General features: G+C 54.3%; 1 protein-coding gene across 4 annotated transcripts; it reads right to left on the reverse strand.

The window, feature by feature from the left end:
• Positions 1–510: 510 nt before the first annotated feature.
• On the reverse strand, positions 511–21,967 carry TNS4 (tensin 4). 4 transcript variants are annotated; one of them, XM_057715783.1, is made up of 13 exons: positions 21,855–21,967; positions 17,788–18,320; positions 11,904–12,327; positions 10,319–10,743; positions 8,105–8,191; positions 7,653–7,778; positions 6,473–6,565; positions 6,287–6,364; positions 4,850–4,921; positions 3,799–3,967; positions 2,931–2,999; positions 2,675–2,701; positions 511–2,173 (listed from the first exon to the last, which is right to left on the reverse strand). In XM_057715783.1, exons 2-13 carry the CDS (start codon positions 18,224–18,226, stop codon positions 2,032–2,034), a joined length of 2,151 nt encoding a protein of 716 aa, XP_057571766.1. In that variant the 5' UTR covers positions 18,227–18,320; positions 21,855–21,967; the 3' UTR covers positions 511–2,031. The 4 variants fall into 4 exon arrangements, with proteins under 4 accessions (XP_057571766.1, XP_057571768.1, XP_057571767.1 ...); XM_057715785.1 differs by lacking the exon at positions 4,850–4,921; XM_057715784.1 differs by lacking the exon at positions 2,675–2,701.
• Between the last annotated feature and the right edge of the window lie 629 nt (positions 21,968–22,596).

A 22,596-nucleotide genomic window follows, 5' to 3' on the forward strand; every position in this document is an offset into this window, starting at 1 on the left:
TCGGGGCGGGGGGGCATCACCCCAGGACTAGAGGCAGAACCAGGATGAACGATGGGGCCATTGTCCAGGTCTCCAGGGCTGGGCTGGGAGCTCGAGGCTCATCTGGGTTCAAGATGCTTCAGGACTTTCCTTTCTCCTGCATCTCCTTGTCCTCAGGGAGCCCGAGTGAGACTCTGAAAGCTGGCAGGGCTCTCACACGTGCTCACCTCAGCCCTGGCATGCACGGGAGAGCCCAGGTTTCCTGTCTTCCTGGCACAGTGGCAGGAAAGGGATTGTGAGGAAAGAAAATGGGTGTGTTGGACACATGGGGGACACAGAAGGATTTAAGCGATTGTTATGAAGTGGAAGACAGTGGAGACTGTCTTGCCGTGGCCAGGAGTGTGGGAAGGGTGTGGCACACGTGGTCTTCTCTCAGACACAGCTGCCACCTGCCCAGCCAGGTCCCCTTTTCTGTTCAGGTTTCCATCTCTGGGGGTACAGCCCTGAATACCATGGGACCCACTCTTGTGCAAAGACAACACTTTATTTTCCACGATGGGAGACAAGGCACCCATAGACATACGGGGTGGGGGGGCTCCCTACCGGCCCCCAGGCTGTGACCTCGACAACTTGGGCACTGTGACCTTGAGAACCTTGTCCAGATTCTGTAGTCTCCAGGGTGGGGCAGTGCCTGACCACAGGCTGGGTGGGCTGGTCTTAGCCGGTCCCGCCAGCTCAGGGCTGCTTCAGTCTGGTTTGGTTTTCTGGGTTGAAATAATAACCCTTCAGGCCCAACTTTGGCCAAAGATAATGATTTTCTGGCAGGGCCCCCAGCTGGGCGGGGGCAGGCACTGGTCCCTCATGGAGCAAAAACTGGCTTCTTCTCTGAATCTCATCTTCTACCCTCACAGTGTGGTTTCCTTAGGACCCCAGGTCTGCTAGATAAACAATTCCAACTTTTGGGGGGTCTTATTGGGTTAGGTTTAGGGTTGATAGGGGTGTGGGTGGGGCAGGAAAGACCTCCAGCTTCTCCAAGCCTCTTGGGGTAGCTGCCTGTTTGCATTCTTGACTCTCTGCTGCCCTCATGTGGCTACAAGGCCCATTGCCACCACAGCGCTGTAGAGGGCCCCGCACGCGCACGCTTGTGTGTGTGTGTGTGTGTGTTGTTGGGGCACAGAAGACTCAGCAAGACTGGGGCTGAGGAAGAGCCAGAGAGAGCCAGCTCTTGTGTCTGCTCTGGTGAGCAGAGGTCTTGCTGCCCCCACCCCCCATGTGTGGGTGACACAAATTACAGCAGGGCAGTTGTGGGACACTCGCTTAGGAGAAATTGAAAGAAAAGATGGAGCTGATGCTCATTTGCAATGGAGGGGATTAGACATCAAGATGGTGAGGACAGCTGGGTCATCTCTGACCTGGGGGCAAGTTTCCACGTGTTAACCTGCCTCACAAGCAGGGCTGAAGAATCCAGGGCAGGAGGATCTAGCGTTGTCCTGGGAATAGTCGCTCAATAAGCTGTTTGGGAAGTGGGGAAAGGAACAGGTATGCAGGCAAAGAGAGTCAGTCCATCCTGCCTTTGGCCCTCAATCCCTGCAAACCATCTGCTCTCAGGCCAGCCTCGGGCCAGGGCCCATAAGTCCCAACCCAGCACCTGCTGTTTGCCATGAAATAGGGGTCACAGGCCTCTAGCTCAGGCTGCTGTGTCGGTCATGTCCAGGTTGATGGAGTCAGGGGTCTTCAGAGGTTATTTTCATGTGGGGTTCCTCAGATGTGGGCGTGCTTTCGAATCACAGGGAGTTGTTAAGATGCCCACAGACGTCTGAGGAGAATAGCTGATCCTGTCTGTTGAAGAAACTGAGGCCCGGGGTAAGGGGTCTGGATGAAGGTCACTGTTGAAGGTCATACTGAGTTCAAGGGTTTCAACTTGGTACCGTTCTCCTCCAGTACAGTGGATTGGTCCATCAGTGTGCTGCGAGGCCTCTTGCTAAGGGTGGAGGAGGGAGCCTGAGCAAGTCCCTTGGGATGTTTGGAAAGGCACACAGGAAGCTACCTCCCCTACATCCTTTCTGGGTCCTGCAGCAGAGCACCCACCAGGCTGATGACCTGCGAGGCTGGCTGGACCGTGTCATACTCCGAGAAGAGGTGGCACACATTCTCCTGTGACTCTGTTTGGCTCTTGGCCACAAACCCAAAGATCCTGATGGGAGAAGAGAGCCTGAGTGAGGGGTGGGACCCAGAGAGGCACCAGGCTGGGAGCAGGGAACTCAGCCTACACAGTGTTTCTCCCTGCCTTTCCCCAGCCTAGCACCTCATTATGACGGGAGCCTCCCCTGTCAGACTGGGAGATCTCTGAGTTTAAGATCTGAGTTTCCCTCCTTTGGAATGGGGGCCCCTGAGGACAGAACCTGTGAATTCCCCATCAGGGTGGAAGCTCCTGAGGGCAAAGATGTGTCTTGACCAGCAGACTGAGGCATCCCTACAGACTAAACCTGCGCCTCAGGCTCCCAGTCTCGTGTCTGCCCCATCAGACTGGCGGCTCCCTGAGGGCCAGGGCCTGTGCCGTCCCCCATCAAACCCATGGGCTCTTAAGGTCAGGGTGGGGCCTCCCTCCTTCCCTCACTCCCTCCATATGTTGGGTCGGGGCCTGCTCAAGGGAGACCTCTCTTGGTAACTGAGCGAGTGGACGGGAAGGCCTTACCGGGAGGGCTTGCAGTATTTCTGCCACCTGTGGGAAAGGAATACGACAGTCCTGAGTACTGATTCTTCGCTCCGTTCCACAGGACTCTGGGGCGTAATGGCCAGCTGGGTCGCCACCTCCACCATGCCCCCCTCCCCTCATTCTGTGGCTTCTGACCTCTTGAGGATCACAGTCTCTGTCTGGGATCCCAATCCCAGAGTCAGTAGATAGCTAGGACCTGGATGGCCTTTTTAGTTTGGCCCAGTCTTGAACTTACTTCCGTTGCTCGGGGTCCATGCCACAGAAGCGGAGGGTGGTGAGGGGGTAATGGCGCCGGAAAAACACCCTGGGAGGAGGTGGGGAGAGAAGGGGAGCTGGTAAGAGCCTGTCCCAGGGTCCTGGCCCGCCTCCACCATCTCCAGCTCCCCGTCCTCCAAGAGGCTCTCAGTTTGACAACCCCTGACAGCCTGCCATGACCTTTCCCACTGCTGGGCCTGGGGCACGTGTTTGCACTTCTTTCATGAAGTGCATCTGCCTTGTGTCCTATGTGTTGGGGTTTTCTACCACCCTGCCCCACCCCCACCTCCTACTGTGTCATTTAATGAGGATAGGAATTACATCTGGTTATCTCTTTTTTTCTTTTTTTTTGGCCGTGCCACGGGGCTTGTGGAATCTTAGTTCCCTGACCAGGGATTGAACCTGGGCCCTCGGCAGTGAAAGCGCCGAGTCCCAACCACTGGACCGCCAGGGAATTCCCAGCATCCGGTCATCTCTTATTCCTCCAGCTCAGGACCAGGATCCTGTTAGAATGAATCCCTGAGCCTGGGAAGGAGTGATCTCACTGGGCAGCCAGAGTCTGGCCTACAGGAGATGTTCCCTCAGTGGATGCAGATTTAATCAGTGCCCAGGGACTATAGCTTAATTCCAAATCCATTAGTCACGATGAAGTGGGCCTTCGGCGGAGGTCATTGGACTGAGGCTCGGAGAAGGCAGAGAACTTGCCTGGAGTCACTCAGCCCATCATGGATCCCTCTGGGTCCAGGAGCCTGAACTCTACCTCCATCACTGCTCCACAGCCATCTCAGCCATCCCCTCCAGTTTACCCGCCCCGGCCCTGCAGCCCCAGGGCAACGGAAGCCCCTTACTTCCTCTGGACGTCAGTCAGGGTGATGCCCTGCTCGGTGACTTTGAAATGGACCACGGTGGGTGTGGGGAGGACATCCCTCTCCAAGGTGGTTGAGATGGCTTTCTGCACGGCCAGGGCTCCGCTCAGGGTCTCCACGCTCACGGAGCTCAGGTACAGGGCATGGCAACCTGGGGAGGGGGCGGTGCGGATACTGTGCTGGGGCCCTGCCAGAATCTGCTGGGTGGGTGGAGGTCGCCCAGGCCCTGGTTGTCCCTCTGCCCAGAGCCAGGGGTTAGGGGTACCTTCTTTTTGGGGGGAATCTAGCAGGGCTCCTCTTTGAGCCACCAGGCAGGTGGGCAGGGAGTGTGTAGGTGACTGAAATTTGGGGCCAACCCCAGAGGACTTTGGGATCGTCTGTGGTTTGCATCGCTCTGACCTCTGGCCCTCCAGCAGGGGGCAAGGGAGGGGATGTTGTCCTGCGGGTAGGGACGCCTTGTCAGACCTTCCTTCTGTCCCATGGCTGGTGCTGCCTCCACCCCTACCTGCCCTGCCCACCCCCTCCCCGGCCCTGGTTCCCTGTTGAGAGCAGAGAGAGGAGACGGGAATGGGGAGGGGCCTGCTGTGCTCAGGGGCGCAGAGTAGGAGCTGCCACTCAGACAAGTGCTGACGCGTGCCTCACCCTTGGCCGTGAAGAGGAGTGGCCCTTCCCCTGTAAAAACCCCCAGGACTTGGACCTGACACTCGACAGAGGATCCCACCCCCAGGGCAGGTCCTTCAGACTCAGAGAGATCCCCGCACATCTGGGTGTGCCCCTGTGTGTGCAGCATGGGGTGTAAGCCTCACCGCCCCCGTCCCTCCTCTCCTGCCCCTTTTCCTCCTGGCCCACTGCCTGCAGCCTCTCATCTCCTGTTTTACAGGCAGGAGGAGGAATGTGGCACCTTGTTAAAGATGAAGACGTAGAGCTGCAATGGGAAACACGTGTGGACCTGTGTGTGTGTGTGTGCTCCGGGCTGGGAGGCGCCCTGTGGGGGTGTGCACAGCCAAGCCTCCCCGTGCCCTGCAGCACTCACCCGCAGATCTCTTCAGGCAGGAGGCCCGGCCGTCTGCAGAGGGGTCTGAGGTCCCATCTCCACCTCCCAATTCTGAGCCAAAGCAAAGGAACAGGCCCCCAGGGGGCGGGGGTGCAGTCCGTGGACCCCAAGCCCCCCCAAGAACAGGCCTCATTCAGCCCTTTGAACATCTCCCACCTCCGCCCCCACCTTCAGGAAGTGACTTGGCTGAGAAACCAGGTGTGATTCCTGTAATTAGGCAAACGGAGCCACCCTGGGCTCCCCAAAGGCCTAGATGGCAAGCCTTTTGCCCCCCCCACCCCCAACTCCCTCCTCCAGCCCCTGGACAGTGGCAGTGACCTGGCCTCCGTGTCCCCTGACCTCCTGGCTTCTTTGGGACCCCACTCCAAACCCAGGCCTTTTTTACAGAAAGCAGGGAGGCTCTCGCCATCACCACACCAGGGGCTCCCCTGGACTTGACTTCTCTCCCAGAACCCCCCTATCTTCTCTCCTGCACACCCCAAGATGTGGGATTTTCTGGGGGGTGCGCTGGGCTGTAAGCTTTGGATAAGACTTCCTGATCTGGGTTGGGGGTCTGACTCTGTGCCTTTGGGCAAGTTACTTAATGCCTTGAACCTTCTTTTTCTCCCTCCCTCCCTCCCTTCCTCTCTCCCTCCCATCCTTCTTTCCTTCCTTCCTTCCCCAAATCACCCACTGATCATTTATTTGTTCTCATAATTCTCTTCCTTGATTTTCGTGATACAGCCGTGTCCTCCCTCTCTGTTCGTTCCCTGAACACTTTGGAACAAGACAGTATGAGAGACTTGGGTTCAAATTCAAACTTTCCTTTCATTAGCTGTGAAATGGGGGTGATAACAGCAATGCCTCCTTCACAGGGTTGGAGTGAGATGTGATTGAAGGAGGCGGCACCCAGTAAATGTTGGACCCGGAAGTGAAAAACAAACCTCGGGGAATGGGCAGATTTATGCTCTTTTCATCCTCTTAAGGAAGGAGCTACTTCTCAAACATCTACTCTGTGCCAGGCGCTGTGCCAAGAGCCCTGCTTGAGCTTTCTCATTTCACCCCCAAACCAATCCTAGAAGCAGGTGTGATGATGACTGTGCCCATTTCACAGATGAGGAAATGGAGGCTCAGAGAGGTTGACCTTCTCGAGTTCTCACAGCCAGGAAGTGGAGATGTGGATGGACTCCAGAGCATGCACTTTTTTCTTTTTTTCTTTGGTGGCGCCACCCGGCTTGCAGGATCTTCGTTCCCAGACCAGGGACTGCACCTGGGCCCTCAGCAGTGAATGCACCGAGTCCTAACCACTGACCCGCAGGGAATTCCCCCAGAGCATGCACTTTTAACTGTGCCCCAAAAGTGATCCCTAAATAAGGTGAGAAGTGACCACCAGAAGGCTTTCTACTGCGAATAAGCAGGTCTGGGGCCCCAGCGCACCTTTCTGCGGGATGACAAGTTTGCAGGGCAGGGCCAGGGCCATGATGGAATGCTGGCACACGAAAGCAGAGAGGCTCCCTGCAAGGAAATGGGAGCCCTGCGTAAGGAACCTTCCCCAGGCCACCTGCCCAGCCTGGAAGGGAAGGGTGGGGGGCCCCCAGGGGCCAGCGGGCTGGACAGGCTCACCAAAGTAGGGCTCCTCGTCGGCTCCTTTGAGATGCACCCCTTTGGCAGAAGATTCGATGAGAAAGTGGCGGATGAGGTCGCTGCTATCCTCGCCTGGACGGAGAAAGCATGTGGATCGGAGTTCAACTCATTTCCTGACCTGCCTCCTCTGGGTCCATCCAGAGGTTAACTTGTCCATCCCCCTGCCTCTGGGTGGGACAGCAGGCAGGAATCTTATCCTCAAGGCCACCCACGACGGAGGTGCCCACACCTTTGCTCAATGGCTTTCGTATCCAGTAATTCTTTTTTCAGGAGACCTTTCTTTCGGTTTCAACAGCCGTCAGGGATGGCTCCCCGCACTGCTCAGATCAAATCACAGCTCTTTGGCCTGGTTTCCCTCTCCCCCTACCCACCCCCTCTCAGGTGCTATTATTCTCCACCAGATGGGCCCTGCTGGCGCCAGGCTGGCCCTGGGAGGGGGGGACCACACCTCCTGCCTCTTCACCAGCCTGCAGCTTCCTGCTTTCTTTGGGCTCACTGGCAAGGCTTCTTTGATAACTAACACTGCCCAGAGGTCACTTTCTTATTTAAACAGAGAGGTGTGGTGTAGAGAATGTGGATATGTGGATGTGGGGTTTTTATCCTCTGACTCTATCACTTGCTTGCTCTGGGGCGGGGGTCATTAACTCCCTCTGGGAGTGTCAGTTACCCCATCCATTTGTTGTGTGAGGAGCTTAGGTGAGGGGCTGTGACCCAGGCACCTGGTAATGTAATGATCTGTTTCTCTCTCTCTCCCCATGAGGTCTCCCCGGTGCCTTGCACAGTGCCTGGGGCAGGATGGATGCCCCACAGATGTGTGTTGTGTGTGCAAGGCCATAGGGGCTAAGCTGGCACACACGTTATTAGTACATTAGGCTCCCTCATGAGAAATCCGGTCCAGACAGAGGCGGGCACTGGAGTGCAGCCTGAAGTGGGGCTGGTACCCTCCTCCTCTTCCCACCACGAAGTAGAGCAGGGATTCTGGGGACTCGAGCCTCAGTGCTAGGGGCCAGCGGGGAAGGCGTCGAGGTGGGCCCTTCTCCCAGGAGGCATGGGACAGGCCCAAGGTCAGCCCGCAAGCTAGGGGTGGAGCCGGGATTGGAACCCACCACACCCTGTTGCCTCCCAGAGGCCTTGAGTGAGGACAGAGACAGGTGCCTACCTGATGGGCTCTGGGCAGGTGTGGGGGCCTCCTGCACCTTCAGGGCAAGGCCGAAGGAGCCTCGGTAGGAAGAACTGTCCCGCACGATGAAAGCCCCGGGCTCCTCCTTCCTCAGCAGCGCGATGGCTGGAACAATCTTTGGGTCAGAGACTGTCACCACCCCACCCAGACACCCTCCGTGCCTCAGCCCCATTGGGTCTTCATAGAGCAGATGGTACAGAATCACCTTTGGTTCCCAGGAAGTCCTTTCTATTGTCTCACCTCCACCATTCCTGCTGCGGTCATTATTTCCTCAGGCCATGGGGTTCTCAGGACATCCCCTTTCCCTGGACCTGCCATTTGCCATACTCTCCTCTATGTGGACCCAGGGCCCCATCTGCCCCCGTGCGGGGTGCCAGGACCCAGACCTGATTCCTGGGTCACTCATTCCCTGAAGCAGTGCTTCCTTTTACCTTGCTCTCGTGTGATGCTTGGCTTAAACCAGTATTTAGATGTGTCCATCACAAACTTCATGGTGGGCTGCATGTCCCTGGCAGGACCTGGAGACAGACAGAGGAGGAGGACTCTGTAGGTTGGCTAGAGGGGGGCTGAGAGACCCTCCCCCTCCTCTGCCCAGTGGTCCCATTCAAGCTACCCTCCCTTCCCCCTACTGCATTGCATCTCCAGCTGCCTAAAGGGGCAAAATTTATGCAAAGAATCCCAGGGCTTGGTGTATCTAGGATTTAGGAGTCTACCCTTGTATCCTTGGTAATGTCTCACAAACAAATAGATAAAATCTTGGTTTAATGTGAAACAGTTTCTCAAATTGAATATTGTGCGATAGAGAGGAAAGCAAGGGATAAATAAAAGATTCTGAGATGCATCGTTTGTTTGATTTCACATTTTCCTCCCCCCTTAATAATCCTATGAGTTCCTTGTTGGGGGCGGGGCGGGGGTGGCGGGGAGCTGTGGTATATTCAGTTTGCAAAAGAAAATGAAAGAGAAGGAGAAAGAAAGGAAAACAGCATATCTGGGCAGAAGAGCCTACATCCGCAAGTCAGGAGACGGGATTCCTGCTTCTGATTTGGAATGACTGTTTCCCTCCTGAAGCCCAGAGGTGACTGAGTGAACTAAAAAACCCCTGAGGGTCTTTAGTGCTCCAATAGCCTCGAAGATTAAGATGAATTTTGTCTTGAGAATATTTTGCAGAATTTGATAAGATCCCAGGGTGAAGTTAGTGATCATCTGGGCATCACCGAAGCAGGATGGTGGTATCACCAGGTGAAGTAAATATGCTCTTTGAGGTGCTAAAATGCCCATTTTCCTGGGTCCCTAAGGCAGAGAGCAGTGGTTCTCAGTGTCAGCATCTTGCAAAGGTGTGTTGTGGCCAGCTGAGAGGAACTCATTAGAAAAAATGTACTGAAATCTGCAAATGATTTGTCCTAGGAACAGATCAGAGCAGCTTCAAAGGCATACTTGTCACCTCATTTTCTCTTGCTTGCACTGACATGGCTTCGTGGGTGGGAGCGAGCCGTGGGCTAGAGTGAGCACTTCTCAGCCCTCAGGAGTACCTTGATGTCTGTGGCCAAGTGAGGGCTGAGAGCCCTGGGAAGGCGACTGGAAGGAGAGGGCTGAGCCACGAAGGAGCAGGGACTGTCCTTGAGGCTCAGCCGGGGGCTCTGCTCCTGGGAGAGATGCACCCTGGGGCACTGGTGCTTAGCCTCTGTGTTTACTGCTCTGGGCTCTGGCTGGCTTTGTTCTTTTTGGACGCCTGTAGTCACAGACTACAGGAAGGAGGGTGTTTGCTGTTTTGTGGTTTTCAGCTGTCTGAACTGGAATGCATTGTCTCCGTTACCCTGGCCTGCCCTGGCTGTGTTCATCACCCACCGAGGTCAGAGTTAGGACTGACTCTCCCTCTCCCGCTCCCTCTCTCCGGTTAGTCATCAAGCCGGCTGTTTCCATATCCTGAGGGTCTCCCGGCTCCGTCCTCTCTCCTCCATCCTCTGCCTTGCCCTGGACCACTTTGTGGTAAAAACCCAAAGAGAACCGAAGAAAAACTGCTCTCCCTGTCAGGCCAGGCCCTGCAATTCATCTGCCGTGCAGCTGCCAGAGTGATCCATTGAATGTGTGTCTCTCACCCCATCGCTCTCCTGTTTGAGAGTCTCTGGGTAAAGTGCACTCTTTGGCTTCGTGTTCAAGGTCTTTTCCAATCCGGCCCCAAATTACTCCCAATGACCTCACCCCGCACCCAGCATTCCAGTCCTTTCCTAAACATGCCATGTGCTTCCACACCTTCATGACTGTGGCCTGGTTGTTCCCTCTACTCGGAATGCCCTTCCTTTCCTGCTCTGGCCACGGACTTTTGATCCACTTTCCAGATCCACTGAAGATGTCACTTCCTCTGAGGATCTTCCTAGTTCTCCAGACAAAAGGCTCACTCCGTCCTCTTAGCTCCATAAGACTTAGTTCATCTCTTTACCTCCGTGTTTATCCTACTCTACAGTGATCCTTTGGTTTTTTTCTCTCTTTCTAGACTGTGTCCCTACTACATGGCACAGTGCTAGGCACACAGTAGGTACTTACAATGCGTTGACCTGCTGTTGCACAAACAAAGGCATCGGTGCTTTGTCTACTCCCCATTAGCCAAACCTTGCAATGTGTGAGGTATTAACTGATTTACAACTTACCCTCCAGGGGTGTGGTGAGAGGGGCATCTGGCAGGGTCTGGCTGTGGCTCCTGGTGGCTGGACAGGGGCTGCTGGAAGAAGTAGCCCCGGGGCGGACAAATTCCTGATGTCCTGGGGTCCTCTGTGATGGGGGAGATCCTGGCTCCGGGCAGCCGTTGATCAGCACGATGGGTATGTCCACCATGGAGTTGGTGATGGATGGAGGGCAGCTGCTGGCATGTTCCTTGGCCAGTGGTGGGAAGTGGGTTGCTCTGGGCAGGCCCATGCTTGGGGTGGGGTTGCTGGGGACCTGGAGGTCACTGGTTCTCGTATACAAGGACGCTGGGCCGAGGCTGTGGAGGCTGGAGGAAGAGCCAGCTGGGCTTTCCAAGGACCTGGAAGATGACTGATGGCTGGAGAGGCTGGAGTGGAGGAGGGACTGGCTGCTGCAGGGGGAGAGAGCACCAGACAGGCAGAGTGTCAGGGGGTGGGGGTGGATACTCGGGGGCCAGAGCGAGGCTCTGGAGTCTAGTGATCTGGGTGCCCACGGCTTTGATCAGAGTACTGCATATTCCACAAGCCCGCCTCCCCATAGCCCTGAGCAAAGGGTGTGCCCACCTGATCCCCAAGGGATGCTGAAGGACACAGGAGTGTACCTGCATTGTAGGGTCTGTGGTCAACTAATGTAGCCAATGGGCTGGTCCCGTACAGGTCATGTGGGGTTGGGCTGGACTGTATCCTATCTGCCTTCCCAGCCAGGCAGGTCCCACTGAATTGTTGTACCAGCTCCCCCCCTTCCAAACATGCACCTCCCCCCCCCAACACTCCCAAGAGTCCTGCACACAGGCTGGACCTGGGTGGACTGTGTCCACGGCTGATGCAGAGGGAATTCCCCAGTTGGAGGAAGAGAAGGAGGCCAGCTCTGCATCCAGCCAGGTTTCTCCCTGAGCTCAGAGGCCTATGCCAACCGGCATGGCTGTGGAATCCCAGTCTCCTTGCCAGGGACTGCCTTGGCACAGTGGCTTTGGAGCTGGTATGGGGGACAGAGGGCCTGTGGTTTGGTCTTCTCGGGCAGGGTGGGTATGTGTGCGGCTCTACTCTGAGGCCTGCAGAGAACAGGGCAGGGGCGATTGTAAACAATGCCCAGGCAGGTTTGCCTTCCTCCTGTTAGCTTTTGCCCAGAACAAAGACAAAGGAGGCTTTCCTTTCCTAAATGGTTCATCCCAGACCCCCCTATTCTGTTTACATCCCTGTGTTCTTTTTTTCTTTCTTTAACACAAAAAACCTTCCCTGAGATGGGCTGTAGGAGGGCTGGAAAGGATACGGGTGAGCCTTGTTAATGCAGTGGTTCTTTTCCCAAGAGGTAGGTAGAAGTCAAGATTTTTGGATATTGAATCGTATTCTAAATGCTTGAGGAAAGCTTGAGAGCCAAACGGCTGTGATGGCATAAAAGAAAACATTCACTTTTATTTTTGGTTCATGCCCAGATTTTGCTCAGAAAGAGCAGGGTGTCCCTCTGTGATTTAGGATGTGTGTGTGTGTGTGTGTGTGTGTGTGTGTGTGTGTGGTGGAGGTGATGTCAGAAGCTGTAGTGGGAGTGACCTACCTTCCGAACACGTAGCTGACATCAGATGCTGGGCTGGCTGACAGCGTGGAGACCCTGCTACCCAGCGGTGGGCCTCGTCCCCCCAGCACCTTCTCCAAGCCTGGGGAAGCCACCAGTGGGGAGCCCAAGCCCTGGCGGCCGGAGGCCTTGTTCCCCATGCCAGGGGTGTTGATGCTGGGAGAGGATGGGGGATGAGAGGAGGGGGCCCCTGAAGGGGCAGAGGGGCGCTGGTGCCCCCTGCCTTGGCTCCCGGAGAAGATGAGGCTTTCGCTGCTGCTTCGAGTCTCTCGGGGGATGTCTCTGGAGAGGAGGAGGCCGCCACTGCGTGGGGAGCCGAGGGGTGGGGTGACCGATGGGCTGGAGCAGCTCTGGGGGCCATCGTGGCACCTTGATCTGGTGGAGGTCACCTCGATGTACTTTATATCTTTGGGGAGAGAAACAGAGCATTGGTGAAACCAGGGAGCCTGGACACACAGAACGGTGAGGCTGGAAGGGTCCTCAAGACAATCTGATCTCCCCTTTCTTTATACATATACGTATATTTTTAAATTTTTGGTCACGCTGGCTGGCATGCAGGATCTTAGTTCCCCAACCACGGATCGAACCCATGCCCTCTGTACTGGAAGTGTGAAGAGTGGAGTCTTCATCACTGGATCACCAGGGAAGTCCCACACCTTTCTTACACAGATGAGAAAGCTGAGGCCCAGAGAGAAGTTTGTTGGAATCAGGATCCGCATTCAGCTCTACCTTCGGGGCCCGGTTTCAAAGTCACCCTCTCTGTGGCACCTTTCCTTGGGTGCAGAGAGGTAGTGGCATGAGCATGGGTCTTGGAGGCAGACAGACCTGGGTTTCAGGTCTGGCTCTGCCACTTACTCTCTGAGAGAGCTTGAACAAATGATTTCACCACCTAGAGCCTCAGTTTCCACACCTGTAGAATGGGGCAGCTATACCCAGCCTCTTGGTGTTACAGTAAGGACGAAATGAGGTGAATGTAGGCGGCACAGCACCGCGTCTGGCACATAGGAAGCCTTTTAAAATTGGGAGATCCTCTCCTTCATGTGCGCTCCACTCTCCAGGCTGAGATGACTACACCAGTTATATCTTCAAATGCCTCTATTACTCAGGCCTATGAAAGCTGTTTTTATGTCTGTGCCTGCAATGGAGGCAGGGGTTCTCAGATTGGTTTCCCACTAGAATCACCCGGTGAGGTTTGAAGAGTCCTAAAGCCCAGGCTCCATCTGCTGCCAATTAGACCAGAACCTCTGGGGGTGGGCCCAGGTCTCAGGGTGTCAGCTCAGCTCCCCAGGCGATGCCAAGGTGCACTGGGCCGCACCTCTGCGGTCTCCAGCCCAGCAGCACCGCTTTACCTGGGAGCTGAGCAGTCGTGCAGAATCGCCAGCTCCACCCCAGGCCTGCTGAATCCGAACCTGCATTTCAGCGAGATTTCTGGGGATCTGGGCGCACCATGGAGTTTGAGGAGGTTGCTTTAGGGTTCGCTTTAGAGCGAGAACACCCTGGGGGCAGGCCTGCCGCCTCACTGAGCTGTGGACCTCTTAGCACCCAGGCTGCTGACTCACTCTGATGTTCTTTCTACTCCCCAGTGGGGGCACCTAGGACTCTTGTCCTTCCTGGACTGGGGCGCCCTGTGGTTCTCCCCATGGTGAGGATGGGCGCCTCTCCTCCTGACTAGGGGGAGGGGAGCTGTCCTCCGTGCTGTTCTGGGAAAGGTGGTGGAAGATGGGGGTTACCGAGCTGCTCCCTTCTGGGGGGCTGAGTCCTGCCTCTGGCTTCCCAGGATGCAATCTGGGGCAGAGTTGGCAGGAAACTGCACCCTCAGCTTCTGCCTTCCAGCCTCCCACCCCCTTGGGGTCTGGCGCATGCACCATCCCCCCACCCAGCTTGACTGTGGAGCCCCTGCCTGCCCCAGCCTGCTCCTGGGGAGGACTGTCTGGCCCTGCTCATGGCTACTGCCTCTGCCTGAGCCTGCTTGGGCCAGGTGGGGGTGGAGGATTGCATCAGATGAGGGGGGCTGGAGAGTTGACCTGGGCATGCTATCCCGGGGGTAGAGGAACAGGCCCAGGCCCAAACCTGGGTGTGAGTCTTGGCTTTGCCACTTTCCCGCCAAGCAGCATCAGGTAATTTTCCTAACTGCGCTGAGCCTCAGTTTCCTCATCTGTAAAGTGGGGATCTAAAACCACCCTTCCAAGGTTTGGTGAGGATGACATACACTGATGAGTGGAGCCTGGAGCCTGGTCTATGATGGGCTTCGAGAGGCATCTCCTGCCTGCCTGCTTTTGGGGGGCAGTATTGGCCAGATGGCTAATACTCTCTGGCTAAGGCGGGGGTCCCACTGCTGAGGACGAGAGGAGAGTGTATTGTGGGATCTGAAAGAGAAGTCTTGAAATGGGGTGGATTCTCCTGCAGCGTTGGCAAGCACAATTTTTTTTTTTTTAAATAAGATTTTATAGTGTTTACACCCATAATCCTCTCAAGCCTCGCACGAGCCCTTATGCCCAATGCCAGCAGGCATTACCTTTACAGAGGAGGAAACTGAGGCTCAGAGAAATGTTGGGGTGGAGCTAACATTTATTGCATCATATTTAATAAAGGCTGGTATTTACTGAGTGCTGTGCACCAGCTCTGCTGTAGACGTGTTACCCATGTGAGTTCATTTAAACCCTCATGACAACTCGATTGAAGTAGGAAACATTCTTAATTCCATACAGCAGATGAGAAATCAAGGTTCAGAAAGGATGAGGAAACCGAGCCCTGCTCCTGTGCTCTGTGTGGTGGGGGGGCATCTTCCACGGAGAGGGACGCCTCAGGACCCTTTCCCAAGACCTTGACTGTGAGACGATGCCTGGCTGCTTTGGGGAAGATCTCTCCGCCTGGTGAAGCTCTGGGTCAACCAAACACCTATGGAAGAAAGGCCTTACTTGGGGGCCAAGCAAGTGGAGTCGGGCAGGAAGGGAGGGAGGAGTCCCAGAGCCATGAGTCACTCTTGCTGCTGCCCCGAGGTGGATGTGGCTGGGGAGGTGGGGGCCCCCACCCCATCACCGGCGCGCAGTTGCTGTTTACAGGCCCGTGGGGCAAGTCTGAGCACTGCTGGGTGGTTGCAGGCGCCAGCGCTAGGCTGGGCGGGTGGAGGGGGGCCCTGTGGGTGCGGGGTGGAGAGACGGTTATTAAACACCCTTCACTTGGGATTGGCAAACTGCTTTGCTGGCAGAAATTCTGGAAAATAAAATGTAGGGGCCTGTTCCAAAGATGGGGAGGGGTGGCGGAGAGGATAAAGGAAGGGATACGGTATTTGCTTCTAGAAGCCACGTTCCCTGTGGGACTGGTACCCCCCTTTCCCTGCCCCCCACCCCGGGTAAATCTGAAGGAAGGGAGGCAAGAGGCAGAGGCAGGGAAGCTAGAGGAAGATTTGCGAGCCCTGGGGCGGGGGAAACTCACTGAAGCCCTGGAGGGCAGGAAACTAGCTCCAAGGAAGAGAGAAAGGCAGGAACATGGACTTTGGAGCCCAGAGGCCCGGGCTTTGAGCTGACCTACCACTTACTAGCTGTGTGACTGTGGCCATCACTTCCCCTCCCTGAGCCTCAGTCTCCTCATCTGTAAATGAGGTTTCTGTCATTTTCTTCACAGGGCAGATGCTGGGATCATGCGTCACAAAAATCTATCTATACATTTTCAGGGGAGGGAATGACATAGGATTGCCGATGTTTAATTTTTGATTTTGCCAAGTGAGGACAAAGAGAAGCAGTGAGTGTCTGCTAGCATCACAATTATAGAGCGTCTTCCACTCAACACCCCAAAAGTAGGATGGATGAGAGTGCAGACAGAGGAGTTCAACACACTGGATGCATTTGGCTGGATGAAAACTCACCGCAGTGCCGTGGGCCGGCGAGAGCTTTGTCACCAGTAGCAGCGGTCTGAGGGGCGGATTTGGGGAGCGAGGTGCAACCGCCACTGTGACACGCAAGCTCTCGCTATTATTAGTGATGGCAGCGAACTTTCTAACGGGGGAGCCGACCCGCTGGCTGTCCTAGGAGGTAGTGAGCTCCCAGGCATCACAGGTGTCTAGGCAGAGGTGAGGGGAGAGGATTTTTAAAAATTCCATCAGATGGAGCGAGGGCGGAGCTAAGTGGCGTCCTCAGGACCCTCTGACCACTGCCTCCCTCTGGCGCCCCCTGCTGCCCAGAGTCTAGTGGACACATCCTCACAATGGCAGGCTGTGCCCAGGGCATCAGAGAACGCAGACTACTGCCCATCCGTCCCTCGGAGGAAGGGCCCTGTTGTAAACACCCCCAGCCCGTACATGTGCTCGTGCCATGGAGGCTGGTCTCGCCCCAGCTGGCCTTGAGTGTGTGGAACCCTGCCCGGGGTCATGAGCGTTAAGGTCATGGGCTTGCTCCTGCCAGTGATAACTAGGCCCAAGCCACCTTTCCTGCAGAGACATGCCCATGACTGGCCTTAAGAAGCAGGAAGACTCTTGAGGGATGGAGGTGGCTCTTTTAACAGGCCCATCAGGCAGTGCTCGGAGGGAGGAGCAGAAAGCTGGCTGGAGACCAGAAGACCTGTGTGCCCAGCTCACCTCTACCCCAGAGCCTGAACCTGTCCTGGGGCTGGTCCTAACCTCAACCCCAATGTTGGCCACAAACAGCCACCATCTGTCATGACCTACAGTGTCCCAGGATTTGTGGTAAACACCCATCAATTTTTTTTAAATCCCTGCAACACCCTTTGAAGTGCAAACTCATCTCTATGTTACAGATGAAGAATCTGAGACACAAAGAAGTGAAGTGAACAGCTTGTGTAAGGGTTGCCAGTGATTAGGCTAGACTGGCTCCTTCCTCAAGTCCATCAACCTCCGTCTTTTCATTTGTAAAATGGGGATAAAATATTTGTCTCATGGAGGTGGATTGGGAGAATCAAAGTTTCAATCAAAGTTTCAAAGAAGTGCTCAGCACAGTGCCTGTATAGAATGATAAATGCTCAATAAGTAGAAATTCTCCTGGATCCTATCTCTAATCCTAACTGCACCCCCTAACCCACACTGATTGTTTAAACCCCGGGAGGCCTCAGTTTTCCAGACTGTGTAATGGGGTTCCTGCTCTGTGATCCTCATCCTCAAAGTATACTTGAAACTCTGGGAAACTGAAGCTAGATGCAGAGATTTCTGGATACTCTTGGACGTGGTGGTATCCTGGAGTAGGCTAGAACCAGCTTGTCAAAGCTGAGTGTTAAATTTTCAAGATTTTTTCCAGCTGGTTGTTAAATTATATAAACATTATAAGTTTATATAGTTTAATCTTTAGTAATGGTTTACTACAGATTAAACTAAATAAGCTATATAAACTTACAATGAAATCACGTATTAAAAACAAAAGTAATAAACACTCAAAAATTCATCACATCCCAATTATTTTACTAGTATCTATACTTGAAGTTATTTACATCTATTGTTATTGGTAAGGTGGAAATACTATTCCTAAAAAAATTGCAGGGGGCCAGGTAAGAACCTAAAGAGAGACACCATAGAACAGTGAGATTCAGGGACCCCACATTTATAGAGGTCTTATTTATATGCACAGCATTGTATACTATTCTTATCCATATTAGCTTATTTAAATTCTCTGCAAAATTATGGAAAACGTATCTGTCACTTTCCAAACTCAGGAACCAAATAGAATTGGATGGTGACAGATATTTATATTTATCCCTTTTACAAAGCAGAGAAAACAGAGAGGTTAAGTAACTTGTTTAGAGCTGCACAGCACTTCCCAACAGGACATTGTCCCCTGCTCCACTGATCTGATTGAAAATTCCTTCCTCATGAGATCTAGTCCCTAAGCCCTCCTCCTGGCACCATGCCCCAGTTCCTTACCCAAGGCTTCAGGCTCTTCTTTCTTTCTCCTTGAGGTAGTACTCTGGGTGGGCTCAGCCCAGGGGTCACCAGGCCCTGAAGGGAGCAGCTGGAAGGTGGGGTCCAGTTCCAGAATCATCTGATTGAGGCTCTCCAGTGAGAAGTCAATGTAGGAGTCAAGGTCCTCCAGTGCCCCTGAGGCCTGCTCCCCGGGGGACTGCAGGAGGCAGCTGGCTTTAGCTCCAGCCTGTGGGTCCTGCTGGAGCCTGCTGGGGGGCCCCTTGCAGGGCGTGAGGACCATCAGGGCCTGCGCTCCCCAGCCTTCCGTGGTGTAGTAAGGACACTGGGGTGGCAGGCCGGGGCTGGGTGCTGGGTGCAGGGCCCTCCTGGATTCCTCACAGGGAGCCAAACCGACTGCGGGACCTCCTGCCAGCAGGGGGCTGGACATCACCTGTGACATGGTGGAAGCAGTGACCTAGCGGTTGACCTCTGGCTTCCAACCAGCCTCACTTACATCCCACAGATGTCACTTGCCAACCGGGAGCTCTTGGGACCTGAAAGAAGCCGGGGGTGGGAACTGAGTAACTTCTGTAGATGAAGCCCTTGCCTCCCCTCCCTCCAAACAAAGGGATATTTATTCACTCATTTAAAGGCATGGCTGCTGGAGCCAGCCTGCCTGGGACTGCATCCTGGCTCCACCACTTACTAACTGTGCAACTTTGGGCAAGTTAATTAACTTCTCTGTGCCTTGATTTCTTTACCTATAAAATGAGTTAATATTTGTAATACATTTAGAACATGCCCAGCACATAATAAACATTATGCAAGTGAGGATTAAATAAAATAACTTCAATAGATGTTTGTTGGCTACCTACTATGTCCCGGCCTTATTTATTAAATACATACTAGCTAATATATTGAATAAGTACTGTGCGCCTAGGCCCTAGGACTTACACATAAAGCCTTTAAAAATCCTCATAACAACCCTGTTAGTAGATGCTATTATTATTCCATTTTATAATGGGAGACTGAGACATAGAGAAGTAAGTAACTCGCCCCAGGGTCATCAGGCCAACAGGTGTCAGAGCAGGACTGGACCCCAGGCTGCATGAGGTCAGCGCCCCTGCACTTAGCTGCTGCTCCATATGGGCCAGTTGGTGAAACAGACAGGTGAGCAATCATAAACAGTGTCATCGGGGAGGAGGGGAGGTGGAGGGGACTCTGTAGGCACTAGTGGGGGAGGTCAGGGAGGACTTCCTGGAGGAAGGGATAGGAAAAGGGAGACAAGAAGGAAAAGCAGGAGCTGGCTGGGAGAGCCAGGTAGGGGTGAGGAGACAGGTGTATTCAGAGGCCTGATGGACAGGGGAGATCACATTACTGAGAGTTTGGGAAACAGAGAGAACCTAGGGTGGATGGAGGGGAAGTTGGTGTGGGGGAGGCAGGCTGGGCTCAGCAGTGCTGACTCGACCCTGAGGGCAATGGGGAGCTGCAGAACAGTTTTGAGCTGAGGAGTGATATCATCAGATGATATTCATTCCCTGGGGGCTCATCTGGAAAAGAGATGTCCCCACTTCCTCATTTCCCTTACTGTGGTAAGTTCTCCGCGTTGTCTAGCCTTAACGCCACATGTTAGTGGCTTCTTACAGGAAGTAAGATGTTCTGGAACAGAGACTGCCAAGAAAACTGTAAGGAGCTGGGAGGTGCTGGTTGTGCTACCACTGCCTGCCCTGAGCCTCACAGCCCACCCTCTCCCCGCCAAGGAACTCTCCAACTCCCCGTTTCCCTCTTTTCCCAAGATGCCTCCACCACATCCTGCTTTAGAGTCAGACCCCAGTGTTGGAAAAGGCTTTGAGACCAGCCTGGGGCAAATGAAATGAATGTGAACTTCGGAATCTGAAGATTCAGGTTCTAATCCCAGCTCAAAAAGTTTCTTAAGATGTAACTCTGACCCTCAGTTTCCTCATCTGTGAGATGGGAATAACAATTACTGCCTTGTACCCTCCCAGAGGGTGGTGTGGAACCAGTGAGGTACTGCTTGTGGAAGCAGTTGGACAATTCTTAATACTACTTAGAAATAAGGGCTTATATATCAATAGAATATAATACCTTCATAATAATAAATAATACTAGTTCCTGTTTATTAAGCGCTCACCATGTGCCAGGCACTCATTTTCCCTGTGGTAACTCTTAATGCTCTCATAACCCTAGGAAGTACTGCACCCCCATTACCAGCCCATTTTACAGATGAGGATATTGAGATTCAGAGAGGTTAAGAAATCTGTATCAGCCACACATCCAGAAAAGTGGTAGAGCTGGGATTCAAACCCAGGCTGTAGACTTTAGACTCTTAACTCCTTATACTACATGAGTTCAAATGCAGAGGAACACCTGAGGCCCACAGTGGGGGCGTGAGTTGCCCAAGGTCGCACAGTAAGTTAGTGAGAAAAGCCAGAACCCTCTTCTCCCCCATGGCTCCTGCCAGCCCTGCTGCCAGACTTCTCCTTGGCCAGGTCCTGGAGGGGGCGGGCACATCCCAGGCTCGGGAAGTGTGTCTATAAATGGCAGTGGAAGGGAATGGGCCTCCGAGCTCATTTCTGGGGGCAGCTGAGGACACGGAGCTTTGGCTCCAAGCGGCCTGGGTTTGTTGGGGCAGGATCTCGGCACACCCTGCAGGGTTCTTGGCTGGGCTTCAAAGAGGAGCTTGGGGTTATGATCTCTGGGGAGCACACTGGGGGCCTGGGGCCTCCCCCAGGACAAGGACCCAGATGTCTGCCTACTGATTTGGAAACTGCTTTTGTGCCGCCCTGGGCAAGGGTCCTTTCCTCTCCGGGCCTCAGTTGTCCCATCTGTATAATGGGAATGTGATAATAAAGGCACTTAAAACGTACTCATTTCATTTTCTCAATGGTTCTCTGAAGAAGGTACTCTTCCTGTGGGGTTGGAGAGGTTAAGGGATTTGCCTGCAGTCATATGACTTATAGAACCCAGTAGTGGAACTGGGATTTGAACCCAGGTGGTCTTGGCTCCAAGTCCCACACTCTGTGCCACTGCTTCATAGATTTAAGATCCCTTTCACCTCTCTCTGCCCAATCTGGGATTCTGGAATCCAGTGGGAGAGGCCTGGGATTGAGCAAAAGACAGGCAGCCCCTTGGGATCTTCTTCAAACTCTTCTCATTTTTAATACTCCCTGAAGCACCACTGGACCTCCCAGGGCTGGTCTCACTCCTTTATTCCCGGACACCTTGCATCTCCTTTCCCCACCAGCATACTTCTCCCCACCTGGCTCTTTCCTTCCTGCTCTAAAAGTGAAGGGATGGACCCTGGGCCCAGTGCTGTGTGTGTGTGTGTGTGTGTGTGTGTGTGTATAGGCAGGCTGTAATGCCTAGTGAGGGCTCCTATTTATAGGTCCCGCCTACTCATTGGACTCAAATCCCTTTCTTTGTTCCCAAGGGCTCTGGAGGCAGGGGGGTCCTGATTCCTGGGCAAATCTCCTAGTCCATTGCATCGCCAGCTTCTTCTCCTGACTTACTCTTTCCCTCCTACAAGCCCAGGTCAGTGGAGGAAGAAGGTGGCAGAGGGGGAAAGGCCGAGTCTCCTCCAAAGCACCTTGCCTCCACAGCTACCTTGCTCGAAGAGTGGCTTCTGATTGTCCTGTGCTCTCCACTCAGATCCAGGGAAGCAGACTCTGGGACAGCAGGCAGGGACCCGCAGGACCAGTGAAGGCCATGGCCCACCCAGCCCCGGATTCCAGGTGGCCTCTGAAGGGTCTGGTATGGGGGCTCACAGCCAGTCTCCAGGGGATCCAGGCTGGGAGGCAGGAGGCTGGGTTCTGAGTCCGTTCCCTTCCCAAGTCTTGGGGGCCCCCAGGCAAGCCTCTTCCTGTCACTGGACCTTGATTCTCTCATCTGCACACTGAGGGCTATAGATTTAGTTCTCCCAAAGTGCAGAACTAGGGTCTGTGGTCCTGAGACCATCTTCCTCTCATGCTCAGCCTCCTCCCCATTTCTCTCTGTTTTCACTCTGAGCCCCAGGAGAGGTGGAGAAGCTGAGCCTCCCTCTCTTCTCCTTAAAGAACACAATCACCTACCTGGTGTCCAGGGCGGGCAAGACAATCCTGTGTTCACTTCTGGCTTCTGGGACGGTGAGGAGGTTAGAGCCCAGGTGAGGAGTAAGGGGAGGTGCCGTTCACCTCCAGCCCCACCTTAAGAGCAGCCGGCCGGCTCCGCCCTCTCTCCTCCCCACCAGGCCCTACACGTGGCCAACAGCCCCCAGGCCGCACCCACATGTCTGGACAGCTCAGATGGGGCTGGCATGAGCAGAGCAAGGGAAGCATTGGGTGGTGGCCAGGTGTGTGTATGTGTGTGTGTGTGTTGGGTGGGGTGGGCTCCCAAGCTTCCTGCTTCCCATTCCTTCCCTGGGAACCATGTGCTCAGGGGAACCCCTGCTTGGACAGGGGATTATTAGGACCAAGGTATACTGTAGGCATTCCCCTCACCCAGGTGCCAGCCAGGGGAGGGACCCGGGGTTGGCAGGGCTAGCAGAGAGTAAAGTCTTGGCCTTGGGGGAGCAGGATGCCAGGGGGCAGGACTCCCTTCCTATAGGCCCCTCCTGTGCTCTCTGGGCTGGGTCATACTGCGGCAGGCACCAGGTAGCGGCCCGTTGGAACTCAGGCTGGGCACGGATATTTTTTCTTGTTAGCCTGGGAATAGTCTTCATATGAAAAGGGAGGAGGCGCTGAGTGTCTGGAGAGCTTTGAGAAGGGGCTCAATGAAGTCCTTGCTGGACTTCATTCATTCACTCATGGACTATCCCTCTGCACCGTATGGTGG

Source organism: Hippopotamus amphibius, chromosome 17, assembly GCF_030028045.1.
Source record: "Hippopotamus amphibius kiboko isolate mHipAmp2 chromosome 17, mHipAmp2.hap2, whole genome shotgun sequence".
NCBI classification, from domain to species: domain Eukaryota; kingdom Metazoa; phylum Chordata; class Mammalia; order Artiodactyla; family Hippopotamidae; genus Hippopotamus; species Hippopotamus amphibius.

What these genes read in the sequence shown, in the direction of transcription:
- TNS4 (XM_057715783.1), bottom strand. Translation starts at nt 18,226, where the DNA reads ATGTCACAGGTGATGTCCAGCCCCCTGCTGGCAGGAGGTCCCGCAGTC. An exon ending in AAGCATCACACGAGAGCAAG is followed by an intron (nt 7,779 to 8,104) that starts GTAAAAGGAAGC and finishes AGATTGTTCCAG; the next exon opens with CCATCGCGCTGCTGAGGAAG. An exon ending in ATGGACCCCGAGCAACGGAA is followed by an intron (nt 2,702 to 2,930) that starts GTAAGTTCAAGA and finishes CCTTTCCCACAG; the next exon opens with GTGGCAGAAATACTGCAAGC.